The sequence below is a fragment of the Eretmochelys imbricata genome, chromosome 2 (genome assembly GCF_965152235.1).
Source record: "Eretmochelys imbricata isolate rEreImb1 chromosome 2, rEreImb1.hap1, whole genome shotgun sequence".
Classification (NCBI taxonomy): Eukaryota; Metazoa; Chordata; order Testudines; family Cheloniidae; genus Eretmochelys; species Eretmochelys imbricata.
In genome coordinates, this window is record NC_135573.1 from 26,923,518 (window position 1) to 26,950,647 (window position 27,130).

At 39.2% G+C, this 27,130-nt stretch overlaps 1 protein-coding gene across 1 annotated transcript in view; it reads left to right on the forward strand.

The window, feature by feature from the left end:
• The window catches only part of EIF3H (eukaryotic translation initiation factor 3 subunit H), a 120,212-nt gene that overhangs the window by 76,096 nt on the left and 16,986 nt on the right, over positions 1-27,130 (forward strand). Inside the window, exons 3-5 of the mRNA XM_077809865.1 lie at positions 22,691-22,858; positions 24,395-24,494; positions 26,180-26,329. Coding sequence (XP_077665991.1) covers positions 22,691-22,858; positions 24,395-24,494; positions 26,180-26,329 — 418 coding nt within the window. The remainder of the gene's footprint in view (positions 1-22,690; positions 22,859-24,394; positions 24,495-26,179; positions 26,330-27,130) is intronic.

Consider the following 27,130-nt stretch of genomic DNA (forward strand, 5'->3'; position numbering starts at 1 on the left):
ACTACGCTATTGAGAGCTCTCCCAGTGCTATTAAAAAACCAAACAAACCCCACCTCCATGTGGGGAATAGCTACTGGTGCTGGGAGAGTAGCTCCCAGTGCTGGTGCACGATCTACACTGGCACTTCACAGCGCTGAAACTTGCTGTGCTCAGGGGGGTGTATTTTCACACCACTGAGCGAGAAAGCTGCAGTGCTGTAAATTGCCAGTGTAGACAAGCCCATGGTATAGCTACTCAAGAGAGTGTATTTGTTTTCTTTGCTCCTGATGGCTGAAACCTTTTTAGTCATTCTTCTCAATCTCAGTACAGTCTTTAGCACAGAAGATCCTGTCATTCTTCTCAGTTACTTTCATAGCTGTGTGATCATCCGTTTCCTTCCTGCTTTGCTCATCTGCTGAACAAAATTTCTGTATACTTTCTTTGTTCCAGGACCCTCACACTGAGGTCTGGTATGGTTCAGTCCTTCACCTTCTGCCCTTTTCTTTCTATTCCTTTTGGTGGTTTTACCTGTCTAAGCTTACGTACCATGTTTGTGTTCACAGATCTTGGTACAGTTTGGGTAACCAAATGGGCTTTGAAGTTGCTAGTCCTTGTGTTACAGTTTATTTAAAACCATTTCTATTGCATGCTGAAATGGCCCCTACTCAGTGGCCAAAATAATTTTAACCCATGTGTATTAATCAAAGACTTTGTAATCTAATATGGTGAGTGTTTACATTATTTAGACTGTATTCTTTTGGGATTATGTAATGTTTTAATTGTGAAATCTCTTATCATGCTTGCAATACTTTAACAAAAATATTTAAACGCGGAATGAGAAATTGCTGCTTAAATAGTGTCTATTTAAATGAAAAGTTAAGTTAGATATAGATGAGTAAAACCCAAACTTGAATTATAGGCAATCTTAATTTTTCTTTGCTGGCATACAGTAGAACCTCATTGAACTTTGTCTGCAACACACTTGGAATCTCAAATATCTGGGGATTTCAGATCAGGGTTTTAGATAATTTTCCAGCTACTTAGCCATCTTCCTCAAGCATGCCTGGTCATGGGACTTTAGGGCCTTTTAAGTCTCTTTTTGCTGAAACCTTCTCAGCAGATGATAAAGACTTGTGTATGGAGTGTGGCCAGCTCTTTGTAACTGGGGAAGCTGGATTTGAGTGCAGACGTAGCCTGCTGAGCTTGTTCTTCTCCTCCTTGCTTTTCCTCCTCCAAAAAAAATTAAACTCCCTGATTATCCAAAGATTCCAGCTGTCCCCAAAGGCTTTTTAGAAAAAGCAAGGTTGCATCTATTGCGGTCATAAATGTGAATGGCCATTTTCTGGTAGCTGATGTTAGCCCTGCAGTTGCCAATACCTTTAGTAATTCTCATTACAGTTGCTACCAACTTTTTTCTATTAATATTATCTTGTGTTTACCACTTTTCTAAAGGAAAAATTAAATGTATGATAACATTTCACAAATGTATAGACTAATTTCAGACATATAATGATCTCTGTAAAAATATCCATGCTATAAATGAGGTAGCTGTTGAAATAGTCAAGTTAACTTAGCCTACTTCAGCATGTTTTCTGGTTTTAGCACTCACTCATATCAATAGAAAGTAAGTTCCTTACAACATGGAGAGAGTTCAGGGAAAGGCTTATCTGGAAATACCCAAAGGAGAGGCTGACTTATTAAATATCTGTATTACAGTAGCAGCTTAATGAGTAGAAGTCTCAGCCAAGATCAAGAGCCCTGTTGTGCAAGGTACTGTATAAATGGTAGGAAGAGTTGTACTCTGCTCCAAAGAGCTTATAATTTTGAGAGAGAAGGCAAAGGAGGAGACTAGAAACAAGTAGAAAGGGGAAGTGTCTTGCCCAGGGTCAGAAGGCAGGTTATTGGTTGAGCTGGAAATAGAACCCAGGTACCCTGACTCATAGTCTAGTGTCATATCCATTAAACCATGCTGGTTCTCTGTTTACAGAGAATTGGGTGATAGAGGTTTTTGCTTCAGTCTGCTGTAATTTAACATGTCTGCCTGCTGCTATGCAGATTTTAGATTCCCATGTACTGAACCTAACCAAGTATACACTCTCCACCCTGGCACAGGGCACTTTCTGCTTATATAAACAAGGTATGAATTTAGTTCTTGGGTACTTTAAAAGGCAGAGCCATATCTAGCTATAATATCAGTAACTATTATGTTGCTAAACAATTAGCCTTGGTTTACCGAGAGCTGCTGTATGGGTGTTTACAATTCCTAGAAGAGTGAGAAATTTACCCTGATCCTATCTGACATAGCTTGATTTCTCAAATGGCTAACCCTTCCCAGTCGTGGCTGTTTTTCTGTATATCATATTTTTACAAGGCTGAAGTATTTTTTTTACTGACTTAGCATTTTTGTATATTGAAATACTTTTGATCATATCACATACCCTAATGTTACTAACCCCATAATACTGCCTATGTTAGAAAAGCGGCAGTGGTTTAAAATGGCATCAGATCAACCTATTTAAACTCATGCAGATTCCTAATGTAGATGCACTTAAACCATATTAACCCTTGATTGAATCAGTTTAGTTTATGTGAATGAAGCTACACCAATTTAAGCAGTAGTTAGTGATTTTAAGTTCATTTACATTAGATGTTTGCTTTTGGTGTGAGGATGCTTAGAGCATTTATTCCCAAACAGACCTCGGAGAAAATGGGGATGAAGAGAGAACAGGAACCTTTGGTAGCTCCTGCTTTTCTCAATTCTTTGTTCCTATCTCTGATCGTTTTGTTGATGTCTATGTCTGTTCAGGAATATTCCTAAACAGTCCTTTTAAGAAAGCAGTCATAATTAGCGAAGAAATATGCCTTTTGTTTTTATTGAGCACTGATAATGTGATCAGTGTTGTACAAAACACAGTGGGAGAAGGGATTCCTGCTTCCATGAACCAACAATACAGACATAGAAACATAGCTTCATAATTGCCATACCAGATCAGGTGAATAGACCATTTAGTCCAGGACCCTTAGCTCTGACAGTGGCCAGTGCCAGATGCTTCAGAGAAAGAGGCAAGGCGCAGACAGTTAAGCAATAAGCTGACCATAGGGAAAGGTTCTTCCTAACTCAGTTAGTTGTTTGTTGGTTTATGCTCTTTGAAGCATAAGCATATATATTTCATCATTTTTTAAATCTTATATACTGCAACAGTCAATATTCTCCTTATCCATGTAAATGGATTATGGTTCCCACTAAGCAATTAGGTTTCAATAATGTCTTGTGCTATGAGTTCCACAGATTAACTATATTTAAAAAAAAATCCTTTTGTCAGTTATTAATTTGTTGTTTAATTTTCCCTTGTATTGAGAGAGGGTAAATGGAAGTGCCTGGTTTATCTTCTTTCACAGTTTTGTTTGTTTGTCATGCCCCTTCTGATTTGGTTTCATTCTAAACTAAAGAAATGCAATCTTTTAAACTGCCTTTTCAAATGGATATTTTTTCATCTGTTTGTCTTCTAGCTCTGGACTTCTTCGTCATATCTTTATAGATAGTGGGATTGGAATTTGATCCCAGTGTGAGAAAGTCAGTGTCTCTCCCTCTCTCTCTCTCTCTCTCTCTCACACACACACACACACGTCTTCCTTATATAGTCATAATAATCTCAATTTATGAAATCACCTTTTTAAACATCCTAACATGTTTGCTTTTTGTGACTGCCACTGCAGATTGAGCCAATGTTTCTGTTGACATCCTCAGTGATGACCAAATCTATCTCCTAAGTGGTCACAATCAATTTAGAGCCTAGCAATGTGTGAAAGTAATTCAAATTACTCTTGTAACTTTAAATTTGTCAACAAATTTATGTCCCTCTGAATTTCATTAGTCATTTCAAGTTCTTACATATATTCTGTGATGTCTGCAAATTTTGCCATTTCACTGTTCAGCCAGGGCTGGTGGAACAATTTGTATAGTGGGGTGCTGAGAGCCATTGACCCAAACTGTGAACCCCATATATGATGGAAACCACTTCAAGCCAGGGGATAGGGCAGCATCCCCAGTACTCCTACTTCCAGCACATGTGTGTTCACCACCTCCTTTTTACTATCTCCTTTATATATTCAGCTCTCATAGCACTTTTCATTTGTAGACCTCAGTGCTTTACAAAGGAAACTTTTTTTGGGTAGGGATTCTCTTGTGTTTGGAAAGTATGTAGTATTACTGTGGCTACCGTAATAAAAGTTTATTGGACATCAGTTCTGTTACAGAACCTTGGTGTACTCTACTTATTAACCTTTTGCAATTCTGACATTTGGCCACTTATGCCTACTGGTTTTTGGGGAGGGGGGGCAGGTCTTAATCTGAGACTGTCATCTCATGACTACTTAGTTTCCATAATAGTCTCTTGTTCAGGGGTTTGTCAAAGACTTTTTGCAAGGTCAAACTGTAAACTGTTTCTCTTTTACCTGTTTCATTGACACATGTGAAGGCTGAGCAATTCAGACAGACACTTTCCTGTAGCATAGCTGCCAAATTTTGTGCAGCTATCTGTACTATTTTGTGCAGATTATTTAGTGACAGTATTTGTATATTTGCAACTAATTTGCCTGTAACCATAAACTTCAGCTTCAAAAAAGTTGCATAGTTTTAGTGCTGGTGCAGCCCTGTTGAATGAAACCCTTTATTTATCTACAGAGCAGCATCAAGGCTAGTTTCCCCCCAAATGTTGCCATATGAAGATGGCTTCAACCTTTCTCTGGTGGGGAGGGAGAGGAAAAAGGACTTGGTCTACAGGTACTGGGTAGTTCAGTCTCCTGTCCATCAAGTTCTTGGCATCTCTTCTGATTCTGCAAATCATGGTGGTGAGTTGGTGATATGGGGGCTGGAATTGAGACCCATCAAACATCCATTAGATGGGAACAGCTTTTAGTTCCTACCGAATGAGACTGGATTCAAACTGGTGACCTACAAGCAAAAGCTCAATAGCAAAGTCCTGAGGCATCCTATCCATTTGTAAGTGGTAATGTTATACCTTCAGGAGTGAAACTTGTGTTTGAGAAAGATAAGTTTATTAAATAAATTAGATTTTGATCTTGTTGGAGCTTGTCAGTCAGGCCTTCAACTCCTTGCAACCCCAAGCATCATATCCCACATACCGCTCTGTCAAACCCTCTCATGTCATCTACCAATAAAGAAGAGCTCCCGGTTACCAAAATGCAAACACTAAAAATACAAAAATAAAATACTAACACAACATCCAATTTCACCTCTAAATATGTTTTGCAAACAACCGATATTCTAGGTTTAGTTGGTCCTGCCTCAGCTCACATGGTTGGATTTGTTGACCTCTTGAAGTCCCTTCCAGCCCTACATTTCTGTGGTTCTGTGGCTTTCTGTCTCTGTCCCCACACAATGCATAGCATTTTACCAGCTATGTAAGAGTGTATGACAGACTTGTGAAATGAACGCCATTGACCAGATCTGCGTTATAAAAATTGATGTGTCCTTGTGATATAGTTTTAATCTCGGTGTTTTATAATTCTCTCAGTTATTGCTTTTATTATGCATTGCCCCAGATTTGGTGGAAGAAGTGGGTTAGTATGGAACCTTAGAATTCTTTAATTGGTGTGTAACAGCACTTGTATAAAACAACACTGGTAGGTTTTGTAGATTAAATGCATTCCTTTTTTAAAAACAAAGGACAGCTAGCTTTGCACACCAGTGCTCCTGTTTTCCTTGGCAACCAATAGGAAGGAATTTGTATCTTGTTGTGTGGGAATAGTGCCTCTTCTGTGATGGAAGAAGGTTCTAGGTGTAAGGCTGAAGGCATGCCTCTGCTCCTCCTAGTGCATTTAACACACTTGAGAGTGAGATGCCTGAGCAATTTTGGTTCAAAAGTGAGTGTGGGATTAAGGTATGCCACCAAATTCATTTTCTGAAAAGCAGAGAACAGGCTGCCTCCTGATTTTTAGCCCAAGAAAGAATTTATACCGATGACTCTCATTTAATGCATCTTCATTTATAATAAAGAAAACCCCTGAAAAGTCTACCGTTAACCCCCCTTCATACAATACTGTTTTATGTGTTTCAATGCTTTTGGACCACATTTGCAAACTTGAAACATAAGGCCAATGTGAGAGAGTCTTCAGAACAGACGTGTGTGGAAAACCATCAGAAAATAATATCAATATATCAGGTACATTATGGTAAGATAAGATGTATGTTTTGGCTGTTTAAAAAAAAATCCATTAGAAAGGCACACAGATTTTCATAGTACAAAACTTTGAGAATGACACAAGATTTTTCCTTTTAAGAAAAAGAACTCTGCACTTGGTGTCTTTATTAAACATCAAAATCTACAAAATGTAATCTGTTGTGAAAGAATTGTTAGTTTTCTCTACTTTCTACAAAGTGATTAATAATCTGAGATTGCTTCATTTGTGATATTGACTGTGGTGTGTGGCACAGAGCTTTTAACATGCAGATTGCTAGATCTTTTCCATTTCAATATGTCTGTGCTCTGTGTTGTGCTTCCAAATTGTAAAAAATGTGAAAATCTGTATTAAATAAAAATTAAACCCTCTGAACTATGAGAAAATTACAGCTTAGTACATGAATGTTTTTAAATATTTCCAGAAAAATATTTTCCAGATAATTTAATAAGCATATTGCACATTTGTATATTATAAGCTTATATAAAATGCATTTAATTATATCCATTCCTAGACTGATTGATATTCATAGGGGAAAAGAATTAAGGCTTTTACCACACATTCTCATTTTATTGTACACTTAATTGAAATGTTTTGAAATATACAGCATATAGAAAGACATGTTTTGTGGAGAGTAGAGAAATTACTGGCGTTATTAACATGGAACTTAAGTAACAAATATAGCATCCTGTTTTTATAAAGATATTGCCAAATTTGAACAAGCAAAACTAAAATAAGTGCTCAGTAGTCATGCTGAAATGACAAAATTTGCCCAACGTGGGAATTTAAAAGGAGGCAACTGAATCGGATATGAGGCTATTGTAGCAGGCAGGCAGTTCTTGGTTAAGTTGGTTCCTTTCATGCTGATACCACGTTATATCCCAATGAATGTGGCTATATACATTACAAAACAAGTAGTGGTGCATGGTGTTTTGCTCATTGTGTAAATGAGGGCTCTCCTGGTTTGGGGGTAGGAGGGATAAAAATTGGACTTTTTAAAATTTAAACCAAGTAAAATAAAAATACAAATGATAAGATTTTCTTTTTAAACATAAACCTGTTTAAAATTAAATCTGAATTGAATATAAAATATGTTAAGGCCTAAGCTACTTATAATTTCTTAAACATGTAAATAAAAATAAATACGCTGAATCCATGAGACTTTAACAGCTTTGAATTAAAGGCTGCTTTTCTATATGAAGAAATAATCAGGGGAAAAACATCTAACTATTGAGATCAAGCTTTATAAATATTGCACACTGTCAGCCTAAATAACTTAGGAGACTACCTCATTTTCAATAGACTTAGGGCTTGTTTACACTGGCACTTTACACACTGCAACTTTCTTGCTCATGGGTATGAAAAAACATACCCCTGAGCACTGCAAGCTTCAGCGCTGTAAAGTGCCAGTGTAGACTGTGCACCAGTGCTGGGAGCCATGCCCCTCGTGGAGGTGGAAGCGCTGCCGGTGAAGATGTACCCTTAAGTAAGAAAGAACTTAAGCTCCAGTCAGTTTCACTTAGGCCATGTCTACACGGATAGCGCTGCAGTGGTGCAGCTGTTCATCTGGTGAAGACGCTTTATGCTGATGGGAGAGTTCTCCCGTTGGCATAATAAAACTACCTCCATAAGTGGGAGAAGCTCTGTCTGTGGGAGAAGCTCGCCTGCCAACATAGCACTGTGCATGAGTGCTTATGTCAATGTAATTTATGTCGCTCAGGAGGGTGGACTATTCACACCCCAGAGCGACATAAGTTTTGTCAACATAAGCTGTAGTGTAGACATAGCCTTAGGCATACTTGAAACTTTTCCATGCTCACCTGAAACAGTTTGTTTAAATTCCTGTCTACAGTTAATCCCTCTGTTTTAATAAATTATTTAGTTGTAAATGTGAAACATGTTTTGATAAGTTTGTGTCCAAAACACTTTAAAATTATCTTTATTAAAGAAAACCTTGTATGCTGTTTTGTTTAATCCCATTACCATCCTAATGCAGCAACTTGCACAAATCATGAGCAAAAAGTGACATAATATATCATTTACCATTTTCTAAAATACTAAAAATGTGCACTTAATAAGAATCTGAAAATGTTAAAGCAGTACCAGACCCTGTCGTAACAGAACCTTCACCCTTACTGCCACTGCTACAATGATCATTTCCCCACACCCCCTCCCCACACACACCTTTCAAAATCCGTGGGTCCTATGCTTGCCTATCACAGCATGCAGTGTACCTCATCCAACGCATCAGCTGCCCCAACATCTACTACAAGGGTGAAATTAGACAATCACTATGCTCCTGAATGAACTCTCAGAAAAATAAGACAAACAGTGTATCGCCCATGGACAAACACTTTTCACAAAAAGATCACTCCACTCCATATCTGGCCTCTGAGTCCTTGTCCTTAAAGGAACTCTGCACTACACTTTCAAAAGACGCACCTGGGAGCATAAATTCATAAGTCAGCTAGACACGAAAAATCATGGACTCAATAGAGATACTGATTTTGTCTGATTACAACAGTCTGTAACCCACTGAGACCATGTCTACACATACAGCACTGCATGCATCTAAGGGCCTGTATGTACGTGCAGTACATCTGGTGAAGATGCTCTATGGCGACAAGCATTTTAAAACCACCTCCCCAAGCAGCAGTAACTATGTTGGGTGGAGAAGCTCTTCCACCAACATAGCGCTGTCCACTCAGGGGAGTGGTTTATTTACACCCCGAGTGACACGAATTCTGCCAACTTAAGTTGTAGTGTAAACATAGCCAAACTGTCCTTCATCCTATGGCTGCAGAGGTGTCAATTACCCACTTCATTTTGAATAGTGTCTTGCAACATGTGTCAACTCCTTATGCTTAACAGTCAGTTCCACCATGTATTTAGTTGTGACTCTGATTACCTTTCCCAGACATGAAGAAGAGCTCCATCCGTATAAGCTCAAAAGCTTGTGTCTTTCACCAATAGAAGCTGGTTCAATAAAATATATTACTTCACCTACCCTGTCTCTCTCTCTCATCCTGAGACCAACACTGCAAGCTATATAGTTGCTTAAATAAATGTAGATAGCTAATGTACCTTCCAAGGTAGCAAAAAGATATACAAAATCTAGTGTAAAAGCTCTCTTGAGTTGTAAATCAACATGTTTTAATGGTTATATCAACCAATGAGAATGCACCTTTCTTTAGAAAATAGTTGAAGTGCAAATAGAAACAATTAAAATGGGTAATTTTTTACATTGAGGTTTTCCAGATGATGTAAATAGCGTTGATTTAAATCAATCCACCCTGTTTTGGAGTTGGCAGGAATGCATGCTTAATAGAAAACATGTCTGACATTTCCTTGATTTTTCATTGGGCACTCCGTTTTACTGGGAAATAGGATGTCATCTTCTAGTTCTTTTACAAGGAGAGGCTGAAATGAGTAAGTTGCCCACATGGCAGTTATTAGTATAGTCATTTACTGATACCATGAACGAGTTATGGTGACTGAAGCCATTTTTATTGGTGAAGATCTTAACATTGTGTCAAACCATCTATAACCAAACTAAAAAAAATGTAGCAAGCTAAACAAATATTAAATAATAACACTAGATATGGATAGTACTTACCTGCTCCCTAAGAGTTGAGGATTAATTGGTTAATGTTTGTAAGGTGCACTGAAGATGTAAAGATCTATGTAAATGGCAAGTCAAATTATTTTTAAAAATACTTGCCAGAAAATCAAAGCAGAAAATGTTGAAAATTGTTGCTAACATCTATTCACAATAACTTGAAGATGGTTGACAGTCAAGAAATAGTGATATTTTAATGCACCTGCTGATAATTCTAACTTCCAAATGTGACTTTAAAATGGATGTCTGGATTTTCAGTGTCTTAAAACCGTAAAAAGGGGTCCAAAACGCTGCACATCTGTAGGTTTGTATTTACAGACTCAGAGACGTTAAGGCCAGAAGGCACCATCATGGTCATCGAGTCCAGTGGTCCCCAAACTGTTTAAGTTGTCCGTGCCCCCCATCCCCTCCCCTCCACCCAGAAGCTGCTGTCGGGAGCCGGGCTGGGAGCAGGGCCACATGCTAATAGAGAGGGATGACATCTGCACACCATTGATGTTAGAAGGGCATTTCTTTTCTACATAGACAGGACAAAACATAGAGTTTCATTTGTCACTCTAACTATTTACGGCCATAGCTGACAGAATGAAGGGTCTCCTGGTCTCTTCTCAGATTTGGTCTCGGGAACTTCCTGCATTTGTGTTTATGATCCGGTAGGCATTTCCCGGCCTAGCAAAGCGACGGCATGTTCCACAAGATTGCAAGCAGCCTTGTGGGATTCTTTGTGTAAGTTCCTATCTAGGAGATTTGTAGAGCAGCAGCCTGGTTCTTAAGTTCACACATTCATGTCCATTACTCAGTACTCCAGAGACAATGCTAAATTTGGACAAATTGTACTCCGGTCTGTGTGTACATGAACTCCTATCCCTTCTCCTCCTCCTTTACAGCTACAAACACCAAGAGTGGAATGCAGATGTGCAATCACTCGAAGAAAAAGTGGTTACTAACTTTTCGTAACCATGTTCTTTAAGATGTTACACATGTCTGTTCCCTGGCCCACCCTCCTGACCCTCTGCATTGGAGTTGTCCACCAAGAAGGAACTGGGAAGCTTCATGGGAAGCAGGGCCCTTTATGTGGTGCATGATAATGGAGGGCTCTGAAGCCGCTCTGATGGGTACCACTGGGGGAAAAATTTCCAACGACTGCATCTGACAAATACATACAAAGAGTAGAATGGACTGTACATGTGCAATACATCTTAAATATCATCAGTTATGGAAGGTTAGTAATTTTGTACACTTCAAAAAGGAATTCAGTCATAGAATCATAGAATATCAGGGTTGGAAGGGACCTCAGGAAGTCATCTCATCTAACCCCCTGCTTAAATTAGGACCAATCCTCAATTTTTTTGCCCCAGATCCCTAAACGGCTCCCTCAAGGATTGCACTCACAACCCTGGGTTTAGCAGGTCAATGCTCAAACCACTGAGCTATCCCTACCCGATTTGTCCATTTTGGACAAAATGTAGTACATGTTCATAAATATGTTTTGCAAGTGCTGAGTTAGCATGTTAGTAATATTGGATAGGGCAATATTTACTAGCCTTTGAATGGACTAATTGTCAAGTTACTAAGTTTCTATATTTGTATTGGGGGTATCAGTGAGAACGGTGAACTGGTATCAGAACTGGAATCATGGCAATTGCTTCTTTCAGACTTAATTTGCGTGGGGTGAGGTGGGAGAAGAGAATTGATGAGGTCCAGCTTTATATTAAATACATGGGAGACTGTGGAGAACAGTTTTCAGATAATGTGTAGTCTTTGTAATTGTCTGCACATTATTAAATAAAAATCCGTTTAATTCTTAGCATATGCATTTGACGTTTCCTTGAACAAGCATTTGTTAAATTCTAAGAGTGAACATTGTCTGAAACATGTAGTTTTGGTCAATATTTAATAGATAAATAGAGGAAACAGTTTTGTGCTGCTAAATGATGGGGCAAATCCTCTATAGTTCATAGCATTTTTTAAATACACTTGTCACATGGTAGTAATTCAAAAGAGGTTAAACTATTACCTTAAAATATTGTAGCTTTTTTTCAGTGTAGCTTCACTAGGATGACCAAAGTAGACATATTCAAGTTGTGAGAATTTGTTAAAATTTGTGAGACATCATCATAAAAATTGTCATCACCTGCAACTCCTGATATAATAACCATTTGTCCTTCTTGTAAAGAATACTATAGTTCAAGTTGTTTGTTTTTGTTAACATGAACCTTCTTCAAGTGCTGGTCTGTATATGTATTCCGCTGTGGGTGCATGCGCTCCTTGCAGCTGACTGGAGAATTCTTGCAAGTAGTGTCTTTTGGCCTGCAGCTGCACCCACCCTCTCCTCATGCTTCTCGCTGAGGGTATATGGGGCAGTGTGGACCTGCTACCTCTCCAGTTTGTTCTTACCACTGCATGGCCTGAGTTGGAATCTCCAGTGTCAACCTTTCCTTCTACCCTCTTTGTCTTCAAATCTGTAAATATTTCTAAGTTTTATACAGCTATTCTTTCTTCAGTGTAGTCAGTGTTAGCAATTTTAACATATTTAATAATTTTATTAAGATAATGTTGAAGTAAAAAGAAAACGGTACAGAGTTTAGGCATAGAAGTTTCTGGTTATCAGGAAATAAGGTACAGATTATCAAGGGGTGCAAAATTCGGTTTAGGAACGGGTGGCGTAAGGGATACATAATCTGCAATCTCCCCGATTGGGGGTAAAAGTTTAACCGGTCAAAGTACAGACATTGACATATGGGAGTATGTTGTCCATATAATGGCTATGTTCAGGTGTGGAGTATGAGTGGATACGATGATGGGGATGGATCTACCTTCATTTGGTGGGATTTAATGCTCAGTGAGTTTATGGTTCCAGTTCATATGGTCCAATGGAAAAAGCCTCTCAGTCCCTTTCCCATAGTGTATGCACGATGTCGTACCGGCTCACACCTCCTGGTGCTGTCGGTGGCCGGTGATGTGTTCGATATAGATGTCCCTGGACCATTGGATGGTGTCCGAGACCATGAGGCGCCGCAGGAGCCGTGCGTAGCGTCGACCGATCCCACAGGTCCGCAGCACACGCTTGTTGCAGGGGTCCCAAGCGCCCAGGGCTACGATGATCAGGGCATCCATCTGCACCTCGTAGCCCTTCGCTCTCAGGGTGTCGGCCAGAGGGGTGTATTTTTCCAGCTTCCAAGCTCAGGCTTCTCGGAAGGCCGGGGTCCTGTTCTCAAAGGAGACCGTGATGTTAACGAGGATGATCTTTTTCTGGGCACCGTCAGTGACTACCACGTCAGGTCGCAACTGGCTGTCAGTACCGGGGATGGCGCAGTTCACGGCGACCTCCCCCAGGCGCGGTGCGATGGCTTTCACTAGGCGGTTCTGGATGGCATTGTGTATACTTAGTAATAGGACGCCCCTTAGCGTCTCCAGTACGGGACTTTGATTATGCAGATGTATGGGGCTTTAAAAACTGTTGTTATACCAATACAATAAAAACCAGCAGGATCTTATTAAAGGGGAAAAAGGCAAAATGCCACATTTATTGTCAATACAGAAAAAATCATAGTAAGCAGTTAGTTATAGCTATAACATTCCATTCAATTTCATATTTATTCACACATTCATTCATATACACACACACACAGGTTCTGCAAGGTTATCATCATAGTTACCAGCCTTAGAGTTGCTCATGCCAAGCCACTGGCCAGGTGGCCTGGACATGAGGAGGGAGCAGGGCCTTGTCAGATGCACATCTGATGCTCCTGGAAATTGGTTTGCAGAATCAGACACCAAAGAACTCACTTTCTAGAGTCCATTTTTATAGGAATTTCTTCCTATGCCAGTCTCTGGGAATTGCTTCATCATGCTGTTGCTGAATCAATCAGCAGATAGCACATTCCTGATGGCTCCGTGCTGCCTGATGTTATCTTGTTCTTTGGTTCTCCCAATCTTGAGGCTGTTGGGTGGATTCCAGTCTGCCCTCCAGGGGCCCTTTGGTTATTTCCACTTGACGCCTTATTCAGCAGATGGACACTGGATTCTTAGGCTGGCACCTCCCTGATCATTCAGTTATTATCCACACCAAGCATCCATCCACATACATCCTCTATCTTTATTTTAATCACAATTGTTAACAAAGCGAGATGAATACAACAAAAGGGCGGGGAGTCTCTGGGTGCTGTTTCTGTTGTTACAGAGTATTGCTTTGAGTCTCTCTCTGTGTGAGTAGTTGTTGTTACAAAGAATTGCTTCGAGAACAGACTCTGTCTTAGAATGTGCTAACACAATTAGCAGCTTGCAAGTTTCACACATAGAGGGAGAGAAACAGTACCAAAAACCAAGAGACCTCTTAATTAGTAATACCCTGGAATTTAAACTATGGGGAATCAAACTCATTTGTGATTTTTAATACAGAACTTCTTTAATATGATCCAGCACTGTCCCTTGTCCCTGCTTCTTCTTCAGTGATGACCACCAGTGCTATCTGTACTGCCTTGGAGAACTTTCGTATCTCTGCTGAGTGCAGTATCTGTCGCTCCTTATGTTAGGTGTGAGAGGTGTGATGGACAACATCAGCAGGCACTTCATGGTGTATCATGAGTCAGAGTTATACAATTTAGTGATGAATAGCACCTTTGCTCTGGGGGACCCTCACCTGGGCCTGTTCACCTCTAAGGTGAACAGGAAGTACAAGATCTGATGCTCCATGGGAGCTCAAGGTCAGTACTCCAGAAGTGATGCTCTCCTACGGTCTTGGACAGAACACTTTTCTTCCTGTCCCTTGCTACCCACGAATCTTCATAAAATTCAACAGGACAGAGAACAGGTCATCTTCATCATGATAGTTCTGCTTCCCAAATCTTCTACAAATATCAACCTATTCAATTCTCAGCATTCAACCCTTCCCAGATCTCTTTACTTAAGAGACTGGCAGGGTCAGGCATCCCAACCCAGATGCCCTTCACTTCACAGTTTGGTATTTGGATGGGTGTTTGACCTAGAATATTCCTGCTCCAAAATTGTGCAAGCTGTTCTCAATAATAGAAGGAAGGACTCCACCAAAAAATGTTATCTAGCCAAGTCAAAGTGTTTTTGCCTAGCCTTGCATGTCTCCAGAGACCATAGATATTCCTACTATATTGAATTATCTCCATACCTTAAGATGGTGGGTCTTTCCTGTAGTTTGCTGTGGCTTCACCTGGCAGCAGTCCAGTGTGTGTCATGCACCAATGGACAGCTACTCTCTCTACTTACCTAGCCATGTCTAGCTAGGTTCTTTAGAAGTTTACTAAAAACCTTTCCACTGGTAATGAAGCCAGTCTGTCCTTTGGACCATAAGTTAGTACTTTGGGCATTCACTTAGTCACTCTTCTCAACCTAGCTATATGTTCATTGTTTCACCTGTCAATAAAAGTCACCTTCTTCATCGTCGTCATTTAATCCAGATGAGTGGGTGAACCTGAAGCCCTAACGGCAGACCCGCCGTAGACAATATTCCATAAAGACAGTCTCTCTGTAACTGCACCCAGATTCTAAGATAGTTTTGGAATTTCACATCAATCAGACTATCCACTTACCTGTATTATTCCTGAAGCATGATGCTTTCAGCAAAGAGAGGAGACTTTATTCCCTCAATGCAAGCATTGGTATTTTAACTGCAGAGAACAAAACAGATCAGAAAGTCACCTAGACTGTTTGTTGCCATAGCTGAACGAGGTAGAGGACAAACTGTTTCTTCCCAGGGACTCTGTAAGTGGCTCTCTGTACCCTGCTTTTAGTTGTCATACCTTTCTTCTTCTCAAGGGTTAAGGGCTCACTCTTGTGTGAAAGCTAGCAGTGTCAGTAGCATTATTTCAACAGGTACTGTTGCTTGATATTTGCAAGGCAGCAATGTGGAGTTCCATCCACACAATTCACAAGAAATTACAACATTCTTCGAGATGTGTGGTCCTTATCTGTATTCCACTACCCGCCCTTCTTTTCTTGTGCTTTGGATCTTTCTGATTCACTGGAAGAGAAGGAACTGGAGAGGCAGTTGGTCTAACCACCCCTTATCCCCTCTGTGTGGAGTACAAGGAGAACGAGGGTGCAGGCATGGACACTACTTGCAAGAATTCTCTGGTCTTAGTTGTATGGAGTCCATGCGTACCCACAATGGAACACAGATAGGGATCACATATCTTGAAGAACAAAGGGTAACTAACTTCCCTTTTCAGTGCATCTCTCTGCTACTGTCAGCAGTGTGTGTCCTCACCAGCACAGGGCTTGTATCAAGTGTACTGTCAGTGTGGGTAATTGTGGGATTGCTTCTGAAAGCCAGTAGCAGTCGATGTAAGCAGTGCAGTGTCTATACTGACACTGCGTTGACCTAACTACATCAACATTGATGCTCTGCCTCTCATTGAGGTGTAGTTAAGTCAACGTAGCGGGGCAGTTGCATGGGCAGGAGTGAAATTTTAGTGTAGTTATATAACTTATATAGTCAGGTCAACGTAAGCAGGCCAACGTAAGTTGACCTAACTCTGTAGTGTAAAAACCATTCCTTAGCAATCTCTCTTTCTCTCTCTCAAGATGGGTAATAAAATTATTTTTTTAAAAGCAAGAGTTAATTTAAATTGAACAATTGTTTGCCTTTTTAAGGATGGAATAATTGTAAAATTTGGAATAAAGGTTATAAAGGCATTAGAGGGTTTAGTGCAAAATAAGTCTTTAATTTAAGTTTTCTCCAGGTGTAGTGTGGATGTTTTAACATACCCTTTCACTGGTGATTTGAATGAACATGATTGTCAATAAAAGTAGACCTACATTTTCAAAAATGTCCAAAGATTCTGTGTGCCCAACTTGAGACATTTTAAGAGTCTGATTTTTTTTGTGGAGAAGTCCTCAGGTTTGTAAAACCTGTCAGAATGAACACTCAGAAGCAGACACATCCAAACTTGCTAGTCACTTCTGAAAATTGAGGCCTGTAATTTTAGTTGCCATCAGATGAATTGTTCATCTTGTTTTCTGGGTGCTCAGATATTACGGTGGTGATAATATGCTGCTTTTCCAAAAAAAAATATGTGAATTGAACAAGAATATGCCAACCCTGATGGAGTGCTGTAGATCGGTCAGGATAAAGATCTTTGTATTTTAAAATAGCCATTTGGACTCTCTTAAAATGAGGAAGAAGAAAGAAAGAGGGGGGCGGGCAGAGGAAAGGCTACCAGACCCATTTGTACCCTATTTTTAAGTTGAGTCATAAATGACTTGAAGATATTTTGTGATATGTAGGAGGGAATGTGGTTTAACTGTTACAGCATGAGACTGGGAGTCAGGAGATCAGGATTCTATTCTCAGATTTACCATTGAGTCACTGTATGAGCTTTCGTGAGTTAATACCCACTTCGTCAGATGCATGTAGTGAAATTTCCAGAGGTAGGTATAACTATGCAAGCAAGAATCAGGCTAGGGATAACAAGGTTAGTGCAATCAGGGAGGATGAGGCCCTCTTCTAGCAGTTGAGGTGTGAACACCAAGGGAGGAGAAACTGCTTTTGTAATCGGCTAGCCATACACAGGCTTTGTTTAATCCTGAGCTGATGGTATCAAATTTGCAAATGAACTGAAGCTCAGCAGTTTCTCTTTGAAGTCTAGTCCTGAAGTATTTTTGCTGTAGGATGGCTACCTTTAAATCTGCTATTGTGTGTCCAGGGAGGTTGAAGTGTTCTCCTGCAGGTGTTTGTTTTTGTATATTGCCATTCCTTATATCTGAGACTGTGAATGGCTAGCCAACTACAAAAGCAGTTTCTCCTCCCTTGGTGTTCACACATCAACTGCTAGAAGTGGGCCTCATCCTCCCGATTGAACTAACCTCTTAATCCCAAGCCTGATCCTTGCTTGCATATTTATAGCTGCCTCTGGAAATTTCCACTACATGCATCCAACGAAGTGGGTATTCACCCACAAAAGCTGATGCTCCAATATATCAGTTAGTCTATAAGGTGCCACAGCACTCTTTGCCACTTTTACAGACCCAGACTAACACAGCTACCCCTCTGATACTTGTCACCTGATTTGATCACTCTCATTATAGTGTGTATGGCAACACCTATTTTTTCATGTTCTCTGTGTGTGTTTGTATATATGTATCCACAACTTCTGTGTGTGTGTATATGGATCCCCTCCCTGATCCACAACTTCATAATAAATAACCCCCAAATTGTTTGTGCTGATATAATCAGCACAATTTCTTCACATTGTTTCCATCATTCTGTAAAGCATCACTTCCTTAACTGAAAGAACTGAAAATCACTGCGTGCATCAGATGAAGTGGATTTTAGCCCACGAAAGCTTATGCTCAAATAAATTTGTTAGTCTAAGTTGCCACAAGTACTCCTCGTTCTTTCAGTTAAGGAAGTGATGCTTTACAGAATGATGGAAACAATGTGAAGAAATAATGCTGATTATATCAGCACAGACAATTTGGGGGTTATTTATTATGAAGTTGTGCAAAATCACAGTTTTGTTGGAACCGTAGCTGTTGCTAAAGATTCAAACATGCTTTTATCTGTGCTTGGTAAAAAGTTACTTTTTCTTTCTGATAGGGATTTTCATCATAATTGATTCTTTTGTAGTCATTTTTCAGAGACAGAGTTGCTAGCTATGGATACTTTATCGATCCTTTGAGACTTTTCTACTCAGCATACATGTTTCCTCCGTTATTATTTATCTGCTAAAAATAGTGAAATCAGGAAGTGGTGATTTGCAGATGTGGATGCTTTTACTTTTCCTACTGTCACAGTTTTAGGATAACTGCACCTGTTTTTCCCCTCCCTGATCCACCAAGGGCACCCACTACAGGCTTCCAGCTCTTAGCTGTCACCACTCTTGGGCGAAGACTCGCATATCATTCCCTTCTGATTGGGGGTTCTCTAAAGCTGCACTGTTCCCTGCCTGCATTGTGATAGACTAAAAGGCCAGCATCGGCACTTTGCTTTCTCACTGGAGGCTATGACCAGTGTATTACCCGCAGTTATAAGTTACCACACAACTCTTTCTGAGAAAGCACATTTATTCTTATGGTGAAAACATTAGAGAAAACATATTAAACACAATAAAAGAAGCTGCATGCATGCTAAAAAGCCTACCAGAGGTCACCCCCAACTCCTAATTTGGGTTCTGTGGTAGGTGTCAGTCTTTCAAAACCCAGAACTGGATTTTCCCTGTGTTTACAAATTCATAACTGTCTCAGAACCAGAACCCTGATTGGGCAGTTATAGCTGTTTCTTTATATAGCTCAGGCCTTTGATCTTCAGTCTTTGGGACCAGGTAATCAGCAGAAAATTACCTATTCCTCAGGACATAGCTTCAAAAGATGGGGCTTTTGCATAACAGGAGATAGGGAATTTGCATGATCTCTTCCTAGGTACTCCCCAGGAAAACCATTTCAGACTTTTATTGTCCCAAAAGTCCATTCTTGTCTGGCACATTTTCATTATAGTCTTTTGAACTCCCTAGCTCACATCCCATCGCTCCCCTAGAGAGGTTACACAGAATCCTGGCACACAATAATTAATATACTTTGTATTCAATATAGTGGACCCCAAAGATACCTAAACTTAATTCAATAAAGTCTCACAAGGATATTGCAGGAAATTGCGATATCTGTCACATCTACCTTCTGCTAGAAGCCATTATTTACAAAGTACACATTGCTGACTCTGTTTCTAGAAAGGCAGAGTTTGAGAACTTCTCTTGGAAGTATTGTTCTCGCCACATATTCACCAATTACCTTCCAGGTTTGCACTGAAGAGTATGGGACATCTTTACTCATGCTTGTGAAGGGCCTGAAATGCTTTCCCATTGTCTTGTCTCTCTTTAATGCTGGACTTATCAAAAGTTAGATTTTCAGACTAGGTAATGCATGCACCATCATTTTATGAGGCTCTTTCGGGATACTCAGTATACACAGCTCTTCAAAAAGGTGTGCTTTTTAAAATCCCAGATTTGACCTCTTTGTTCAAAGAAAATTGTTCCCTCTCCCTTTAAGTCCTTAAGTTACTTTTGTGAAAAGTCATTTTTTTCTCATGTTGATTTCATTTGCCCAGAAAGTGGGGGAACAAATAATACTTTCATTCAAAACTTTCTCACTTTCCATTCAGATCTGATAACAGTTCCCTTCCTTTAACCAAAGCAGCCTTTTGTTTCCATATGCATACATTTATTATGTGTGTGTTCCGTCTAAGTCCTGCTTTAAACAAAAAGATTTTTATGTCAGAAGTCTGTGCGTTTTTATACTAGTCTACCAGTAGAATTTAGACTCTTGAACAACCTCTTCATTCTGTTTTGGAGACATTAAGAAGGATGCAAAGCTTCTCTGACCAGCCTGAATCAAGGGATGGATGGATTTTTGCTTGCATCTCCTTTTCCTAATATATGGAGTGCTTCCTATGGAGATACCTCTTAAAGGATGAGGTGACAGGAACAGCAACTTCCTTGAATTTGATTGGTGTTTCTGAATGTCTTAGCTAGTGGGTTGTACTTTAAAACTGGTTATCTGATTAGCCCATGCCTGTAAGTTTGCAGGAAAAACTACTAACAGTTTATCTCCAAAGCAGTAGGTCTAAATTGAGTTGTGTACCATGACCTGGAAAGTGGTGGCATTTTCAGCATTCCTTCAAAAATAATCAACTATTTGTTCAGCCTATATTTTTTTGAGCCGTTACTGGCTCTTAATTTACTCTGTCGTTTCTTTTGGTGAATGTGTGCTTGCTGCTCAGCAGTCATCATGTCATCTATGGTGGCATTGTAGACTCTGTTTTGCATTGATACAAACCTTTACATGCACTCCTGACCAGTTCTGGGGATTCACAGATGCTATTGAGAAAGTTGACGTCCTCTGGGGGTGTGTACAGGTGACACATGGGGTATGTGTATTGTGCAAACCTGCAGCAGTGAGTCTCAGCCTGGGTGAACTGACTTGGGCTCACGCTACAGGGTTAAAAATAGCAGTGTAGATGTTCAGGCTCAGATTGAAGCCCGAGGTCTGAGACTCAACCCCGCTGTCAGGATTCAGAGCCTGGGCTCGGGCATCTGTACTTACATTTTTAGTCCTGCAAGCCTGAGTCAGTTGACCCAAGCTCTGAGAGTCAGTGCCACGGGGTTGTTCTTTTGCAGTCTAGACATAGCCTTAAATTGTGAGCTGTTTGGAGGATAGACATTACAGAGTGGAAGGTAAAGTGCCAAACATGCTCTTGACGCTCTAGAAGTAAGGTGCCCATGTAATCACAGATACAATACTTGCATCTTTTTGGGATGTGAGAGAGAGAATACTGAGATGTTAACATATATTTTAAATAATTACAAAGAGTGGGAAGTGTGGCAGATCTTTTGGCCACAGGGCAACTATAAGCAGGCTTTGGAATTTACAGTTTGCTTGCTGTCTAGTAAGTTGGAAGAATATTTGTTCACTCCTGAGAAATGTGCGCTAATATCTTCAGCAAATATGGATGGGTAAATTTATGTCTGAAGATGTAGGGGGTACATTTTGAAAGTTATCCTCTACTCTTGCTAATTATGTAGCTACCTTATGTTATGGCTGTTATATTTCTGTATGTGCATGAGAGTTTGGTTAAAAAAAAAAAATGAAACTGGTGTAAACTGAACTTTGCAAGTTTTACAGCTGCAAACGTAATTTTTAAGAATTTGCCTATTGATTGACTATTAGTGTCAATTCATTTGATTATCTCACTGAAATCTAAAATTGTTGATTTTTTAAATGGCTGCTGTGCCTCAGGGCTGGTCTGCATTGGGAGCTTACATTGGTATAGCTATGTGTCTCAGTGGTGTGAAAAATCCACACCCCCTGAGAGATGTATGACAACCTAACTCCCAGTGTAGACAATGGTAGGTTGACAGGAGAATGCTTTCATTTCTCGGGGAAGTGGCTTATCTCTACCAATGGGAGAAACCCCTTCTGTCAGCGTAGGTAGAGTTTACACTGAAGGGATATAGTGGTGCAGCTGTAACAGTTTAAATGTAGACAAGCCCTCAGTTATCTATTCAAAATGCCTGAACTGTGATAAAATGATAATCCATTATACATTTTTTTGTAATTAGAAAGATAGATTGCACCACATTAAACATTGCTTAATAAGATTGTATTACATAAAGGCAGTCTGCTTAAATGAGACACTTAATGGAAATAATTTACTCGTTGCCTACAATACAACACAATTCTTAGTATAATAATCCTGACAAAATGGCTGTTTTTTCTCTACCTTCTAAAGTAATGTACCACATATTAAAAAAGAAGTGTAAATATTAAAGATTAATGCAAACAACTGCCTGACAGTTGCAATAGGTGGCTCCAAATGGGAGGGACACAATTACTGTGTGTATTCCTAAAAATGTACAACAGTTTCAGTATTATCTCATATTTACATTCAAAATAAACTGTTTTTACTTTTGGTTCCCATAAATCTGCTTTCTCATGTCATAGTTTTCAAAATTATCTTCAAACTTATGATGTTTGATAATATTGAAGAACTCAGTTACACTAATTTTACTCTTGAACAGAATGTTCCTGTTGAACAGAAATTTATTTTTGCTGTGAGACACATAATATCAGAATTGTTTTACATAAATGAACGAGATAGTGAATGCAATAAACTGTGTAACAGTTCATTGATAAGCTTAGCAGTGAACTCCAAATGAGAAGTATTCTGATTAACCAAAATAGTTTTATTCTGACTTTATACGACAAGTTCCAATTTTTAATATTATCTGTGTTGAGTAGTGACTGAAATAAACCAATCTGATTTTATAGTTGTAAAAAATGTAACTTGCTCAGGTTTAATTGTAGGTGTTCTCGAGAAATAATTTTTAGAAGTTTATGCTTTAGCATTCTCTTTATTTTATCTAGTTCAATACCAGATGGAAATGATGCGAAGCCTTCGCCACGTAAATATTGATCATCTTCATGTTGGCTGGTACCAGTCTACTTACTATGGCTCTTTTGTCACTCGTGCCCTCCTGGACTCCCAGTTCAGTTACCAACATGCAATTGAGGAGTCTGTAGTTCTCATTTACGGTTAGTATGAGGTTTCCTTTATTATTCTTTTCCCCTCTTAATATTATTACTACTATTTTTGTATTCTGTCTTTTGCCTGTAAGAGTAGCCTGGCAGGCCTTTTCAAGTAAATACCAACCCTGTGTCTACAGCAGCCTCAGCAGCAGCTAAGTCTAGACAGGGTTTCCTTCTTTCTGTTTATTTTTCTTGCTATCAGAGCCCTGATGTGTACGTTTTGGAATGCTGGAGTAGCTGCTTCATTTTTATTCCTCCATCTCCCCTCCCTCGTTGAAGGGACTGGTGGAACTAGACCAGATGTCTAAAACCCCCGATTGCTAGAGTGTCTGGCTCTGTACGTGACTGACCAATCATAATACAAATTGCCAAATTTTTTTATACCTCTGACAGAAGCATACAAAACCTGGACTGTTTCTTAGCACAAAGATTTTTTTATTTTCTGCCTATTTAATGGTGTTTCCTCAAGCTCTCCAGACCAGATGTTCTGTGCTGTATCAGAACCGTAGGCAATTTAACAGCTTTATAGCCTCCCCCTCCCCGAACACTCACAGTTTGCCATATCTGGCAGACTTGCATATAGTTTCCAGCTGAGAAGTAAATGTAACGTCCTGAGTATCTGTCAGAAAAAATACTAATGAATACGATCAATCTTATGAGCTGCCCCAAAATTGTTTCAGTATGTTAACAATTGGATTACAGTAAAGAACAAGTTGTTAAAGTATACTTATATTGGCTGGAAACATTGCATCATCAGACCTTGATGAATTTTCCACTTGTTCAAGTCTATTTTGGTTTTCATTTTATCACTGATTGCTAAAAGTTTGACTGTGTTAAATTTCAGACATCATGAATGTTAACAGTTTTTATTCTAATATTGGCATACCTTAGCCACTATTGTGCTGCAAGTGTTAAGCGTCCCTGTCCTAGGAATTTAACGGTTTGTTTAGAAAACATTCCACTGAACTTAAAACAGTATGTCAAGAGGAAGCTAATCTTTTTATGCATCAATATATTTTTGTCCCAAGCAATTAGACAGTTAGGCTAATTCATATTAGGCAATCACTAATCCTAAATCTCACGTTGGTATTAAGTGAATATGGTTTAGTAAATATTTTTATTTTACTACATAGTAGGTAGAGCTGCCTTTTTGTGAGGGGGAAACCTTTGTATTTCAGTGAGGCAGCCATCATATGTGAGTTGTTCGGGTAGTTTGTGCTAAGGAAAAGAAATCAGGAATTAGTACTTTTCACTTTTCTTAAATACTTTTAAGTACAAATAACTTTAAGTCCCTCGTTTGTATTAGATGAGTAAATAGGTGCATTACAAGTAGTTCAGGTCTATTTTATATCTCATTACTACACTTCTAGTCAAGGGACCACAGTCCCTGTTGTGCTGATTTTTTTTTTTAGGTTTTTAAATATAAATATGCAATATAATATTTTTCCTAAAATGTAAACCATCCAAAGAAATATTCAAGTAGAGGAAGACTATTTTTAAATCATCTTTGTGATTGTGTCTTTTCTCCATATTTTGTCTTAGATCCCATTAAGACTGCCCAAGGGTCTCTGTCGCTAAAGGCTTACAGACTGACTCCCAAACTGATGGAAGTTTGCAAAGAGAAAGATTTCTCTCCAGAAGCGTAAGTATTTTAAAAGACGCTCTCTTCATGCATTGATCCTTCTTTTTTTGAGGGGGGGAGTGGGGGGGTGAAGAGATGGGAGGAGGAGGAGGGTAAAAGGAGATTTTTAACAAAAAATTCTTGTGATATGTCAATTTCTGTGGAAACCAGGTATGTAATGCCAGTGATGCATGTGTACTCAAATGCAATGACTAAGACATGATGATGTTGCTCCAAGCACTCCTACTGTTGGCTTGGGGGAGCAACATTAACATATGTTTTGAAAGGATGTGCTGCATTCTATCACTCCAGCTATGGGGTTGTTAAGTGTTGTGAAGACAGCTGCAACTGGGAACAGAGGCAGAGATACATTGAGGTGATGGCAAAAGGGCAGAAATACACAAAGAGATAGAGAAAGGGAACAGATCAATCTCTTAAGGCCTTGTCTACTTGGGGGAAATTGACGAGCATAGGGATTCTGGAATAACTATTTGCTATAGCTATTCCTTGGGCACTGTCTTCTGGAATAAAATTACTTTTATTTCAGAATATTTGCTGTGCTTCCAAAGCAGACCTGTCAGTCTAGGGTGCCTAGCACAATGAGGCCTATTAGCACTATCACATTATCAATAATAATAAATGATCTCTTGGCCAAAAATAGAGACCTCTAAAAATACAGCTGTTCTTGAGACTGGCTAATCAAATAACAAGTTTTACTATTTTTGTGGCGAGAAAATGTTTTGTGAATTGTGTTGTTTGATTGATTGGTTACAACAATGTTGCTTGTTTTACCCTGCCATTGAGTAACCACTTACAATGGAAGCAGCTGCTAACATGACATCTTTTCCCCCTAATCATCTCAGTGCTCAGCATCAAAAAATAAACCCACGCAAAGCTTTCATTCAGAAAACCTGAACCATTTCATTGCTCGGTGTCTAAAGATAACATTTCCACTAGTTTGCTGCTTAGTCTAAAAAATGGAAGTGAATGTTTTAGTTTCCAGCCTCAGTACACATAATACATGTACCCCCAAACTTGTGTATTGTACCTTTATTTGTTGGTCTGATGAAAGGTATCCGTGTCTATTTTTTCTGTTTAAAAATTAAAAGTAAGGGGTAATAAATGTAAGGTAAAATGTTGTTATAAAAATAAGAAAATTCTGTTCTGTTGTTCTGACTAGAATTTAAATATATTTCATCATCCTCTTTTTAACTGTGTAAATCATTTAAAGTTATATGTTCACTTACTCGAGACTGCAGCTTTCCATAGAAACATTAGTGTGTTTCATTGTAACATAGTGATTGTGAACTTAGAACTTATTCCAGAGCTGTGTGGTGACTAGTCACTTCCAATTAAGAAAAACTGATGGTAAGGAAAACAGTAAAATATTCTGGTGGGGCAGAGTTAATGTTGCCATTGTAGTCTTTTGCTGGAGGTTTATTCTTGTAAATAGCACATTAGCGATTAAAGTATCTGCTTTACTTTTGAGGGCTTTTTCACTTGGGTAGTTTTTACAAGGCTTTATAAATGTAAAGTTTTTCCATGCAAATGCCTCATACCAAAGAGGCTTGAGTGTTGCTTGGCAGTGGAGGTCTGGAAATCTAGGGCTCTACGGAATCACAAGCTGGCTGTTGCTAGAACAAGAATAGAGACCCCAAGGAGCAAAATTGCAGGTTGTATAAAAACTATTTAAACTTGCTTCACAGATTGAAAAAAGCAAATGTTTCATTTGAGCACATGTTTGAAGAGGTGCCCATTATAATTAAGAATTCGTACCTGATCAATGTTATGCTTTGGGAGCTGGAAAAGAAATCGGCAGTAGCAGATAAACACGAATTGCTCAGTCTGGCTGGAAGGTAAGTACTTGTTAAAATAATGGTCGTATCTTTATTCATGTTCCCAAGCTACACTTTAACGCCATGGTGAAATCCCAGCCTTGTTGCAATCAGTGGGAGTTTTGCCATTGACTTTAATGGAGCCAAGATGTCATCCCTCCTGTCCTGCTTTGAGGGAAGCAAAAACTACATGGTAAAAACAGAGTTTTGAAATTCAGAGAATACCTAATTTACATACTCAACGTGTACCCAGTAACCTTAATAGTTAGTGTGTGTTTCTTCACTTTAAAGAAATCATTTTGTAGGTCCAGCTAATGCTCAGCACCTACAAAAATTGCCAAACAGATCTCAAAATAGAACAATATCTTTAGTTCGATTGTTTTTGTCAAATATAATATATGAATGATTTTATTAAAAAAAAATCACATCTGTTCTCCTGAGCCAATAATACGCAGTTAAAAATGATCAACCCTCCTAAAAAAGAATATAGTACTTGAAAAGAGATTTCAATAATGATTGACTTTACTAAGCCTGGTGTGTTGTTGGTATCCATTTTGCTAAAAAGTCACATTAGGTTTGCTGAGAGTTTGAGAGCCCAGAGTCGGGTTGTCTCCTCTTACATGGCATCTCTATTACTGAAAGTTTGCAACCATGGCAGCCCATTCCATATGATCCTCTGCTAATCTCCTTGTGAATGAATAGTCCTTTTCATCCACCCAAGTTACCATATTGTCCATCCATGATCTTTTTCTGCTTCGTCGTCTTCTGCCATCAACTGTCCATTCCAGTGTCTGTAAACATAAATTGCCTGCTGAACCTCTA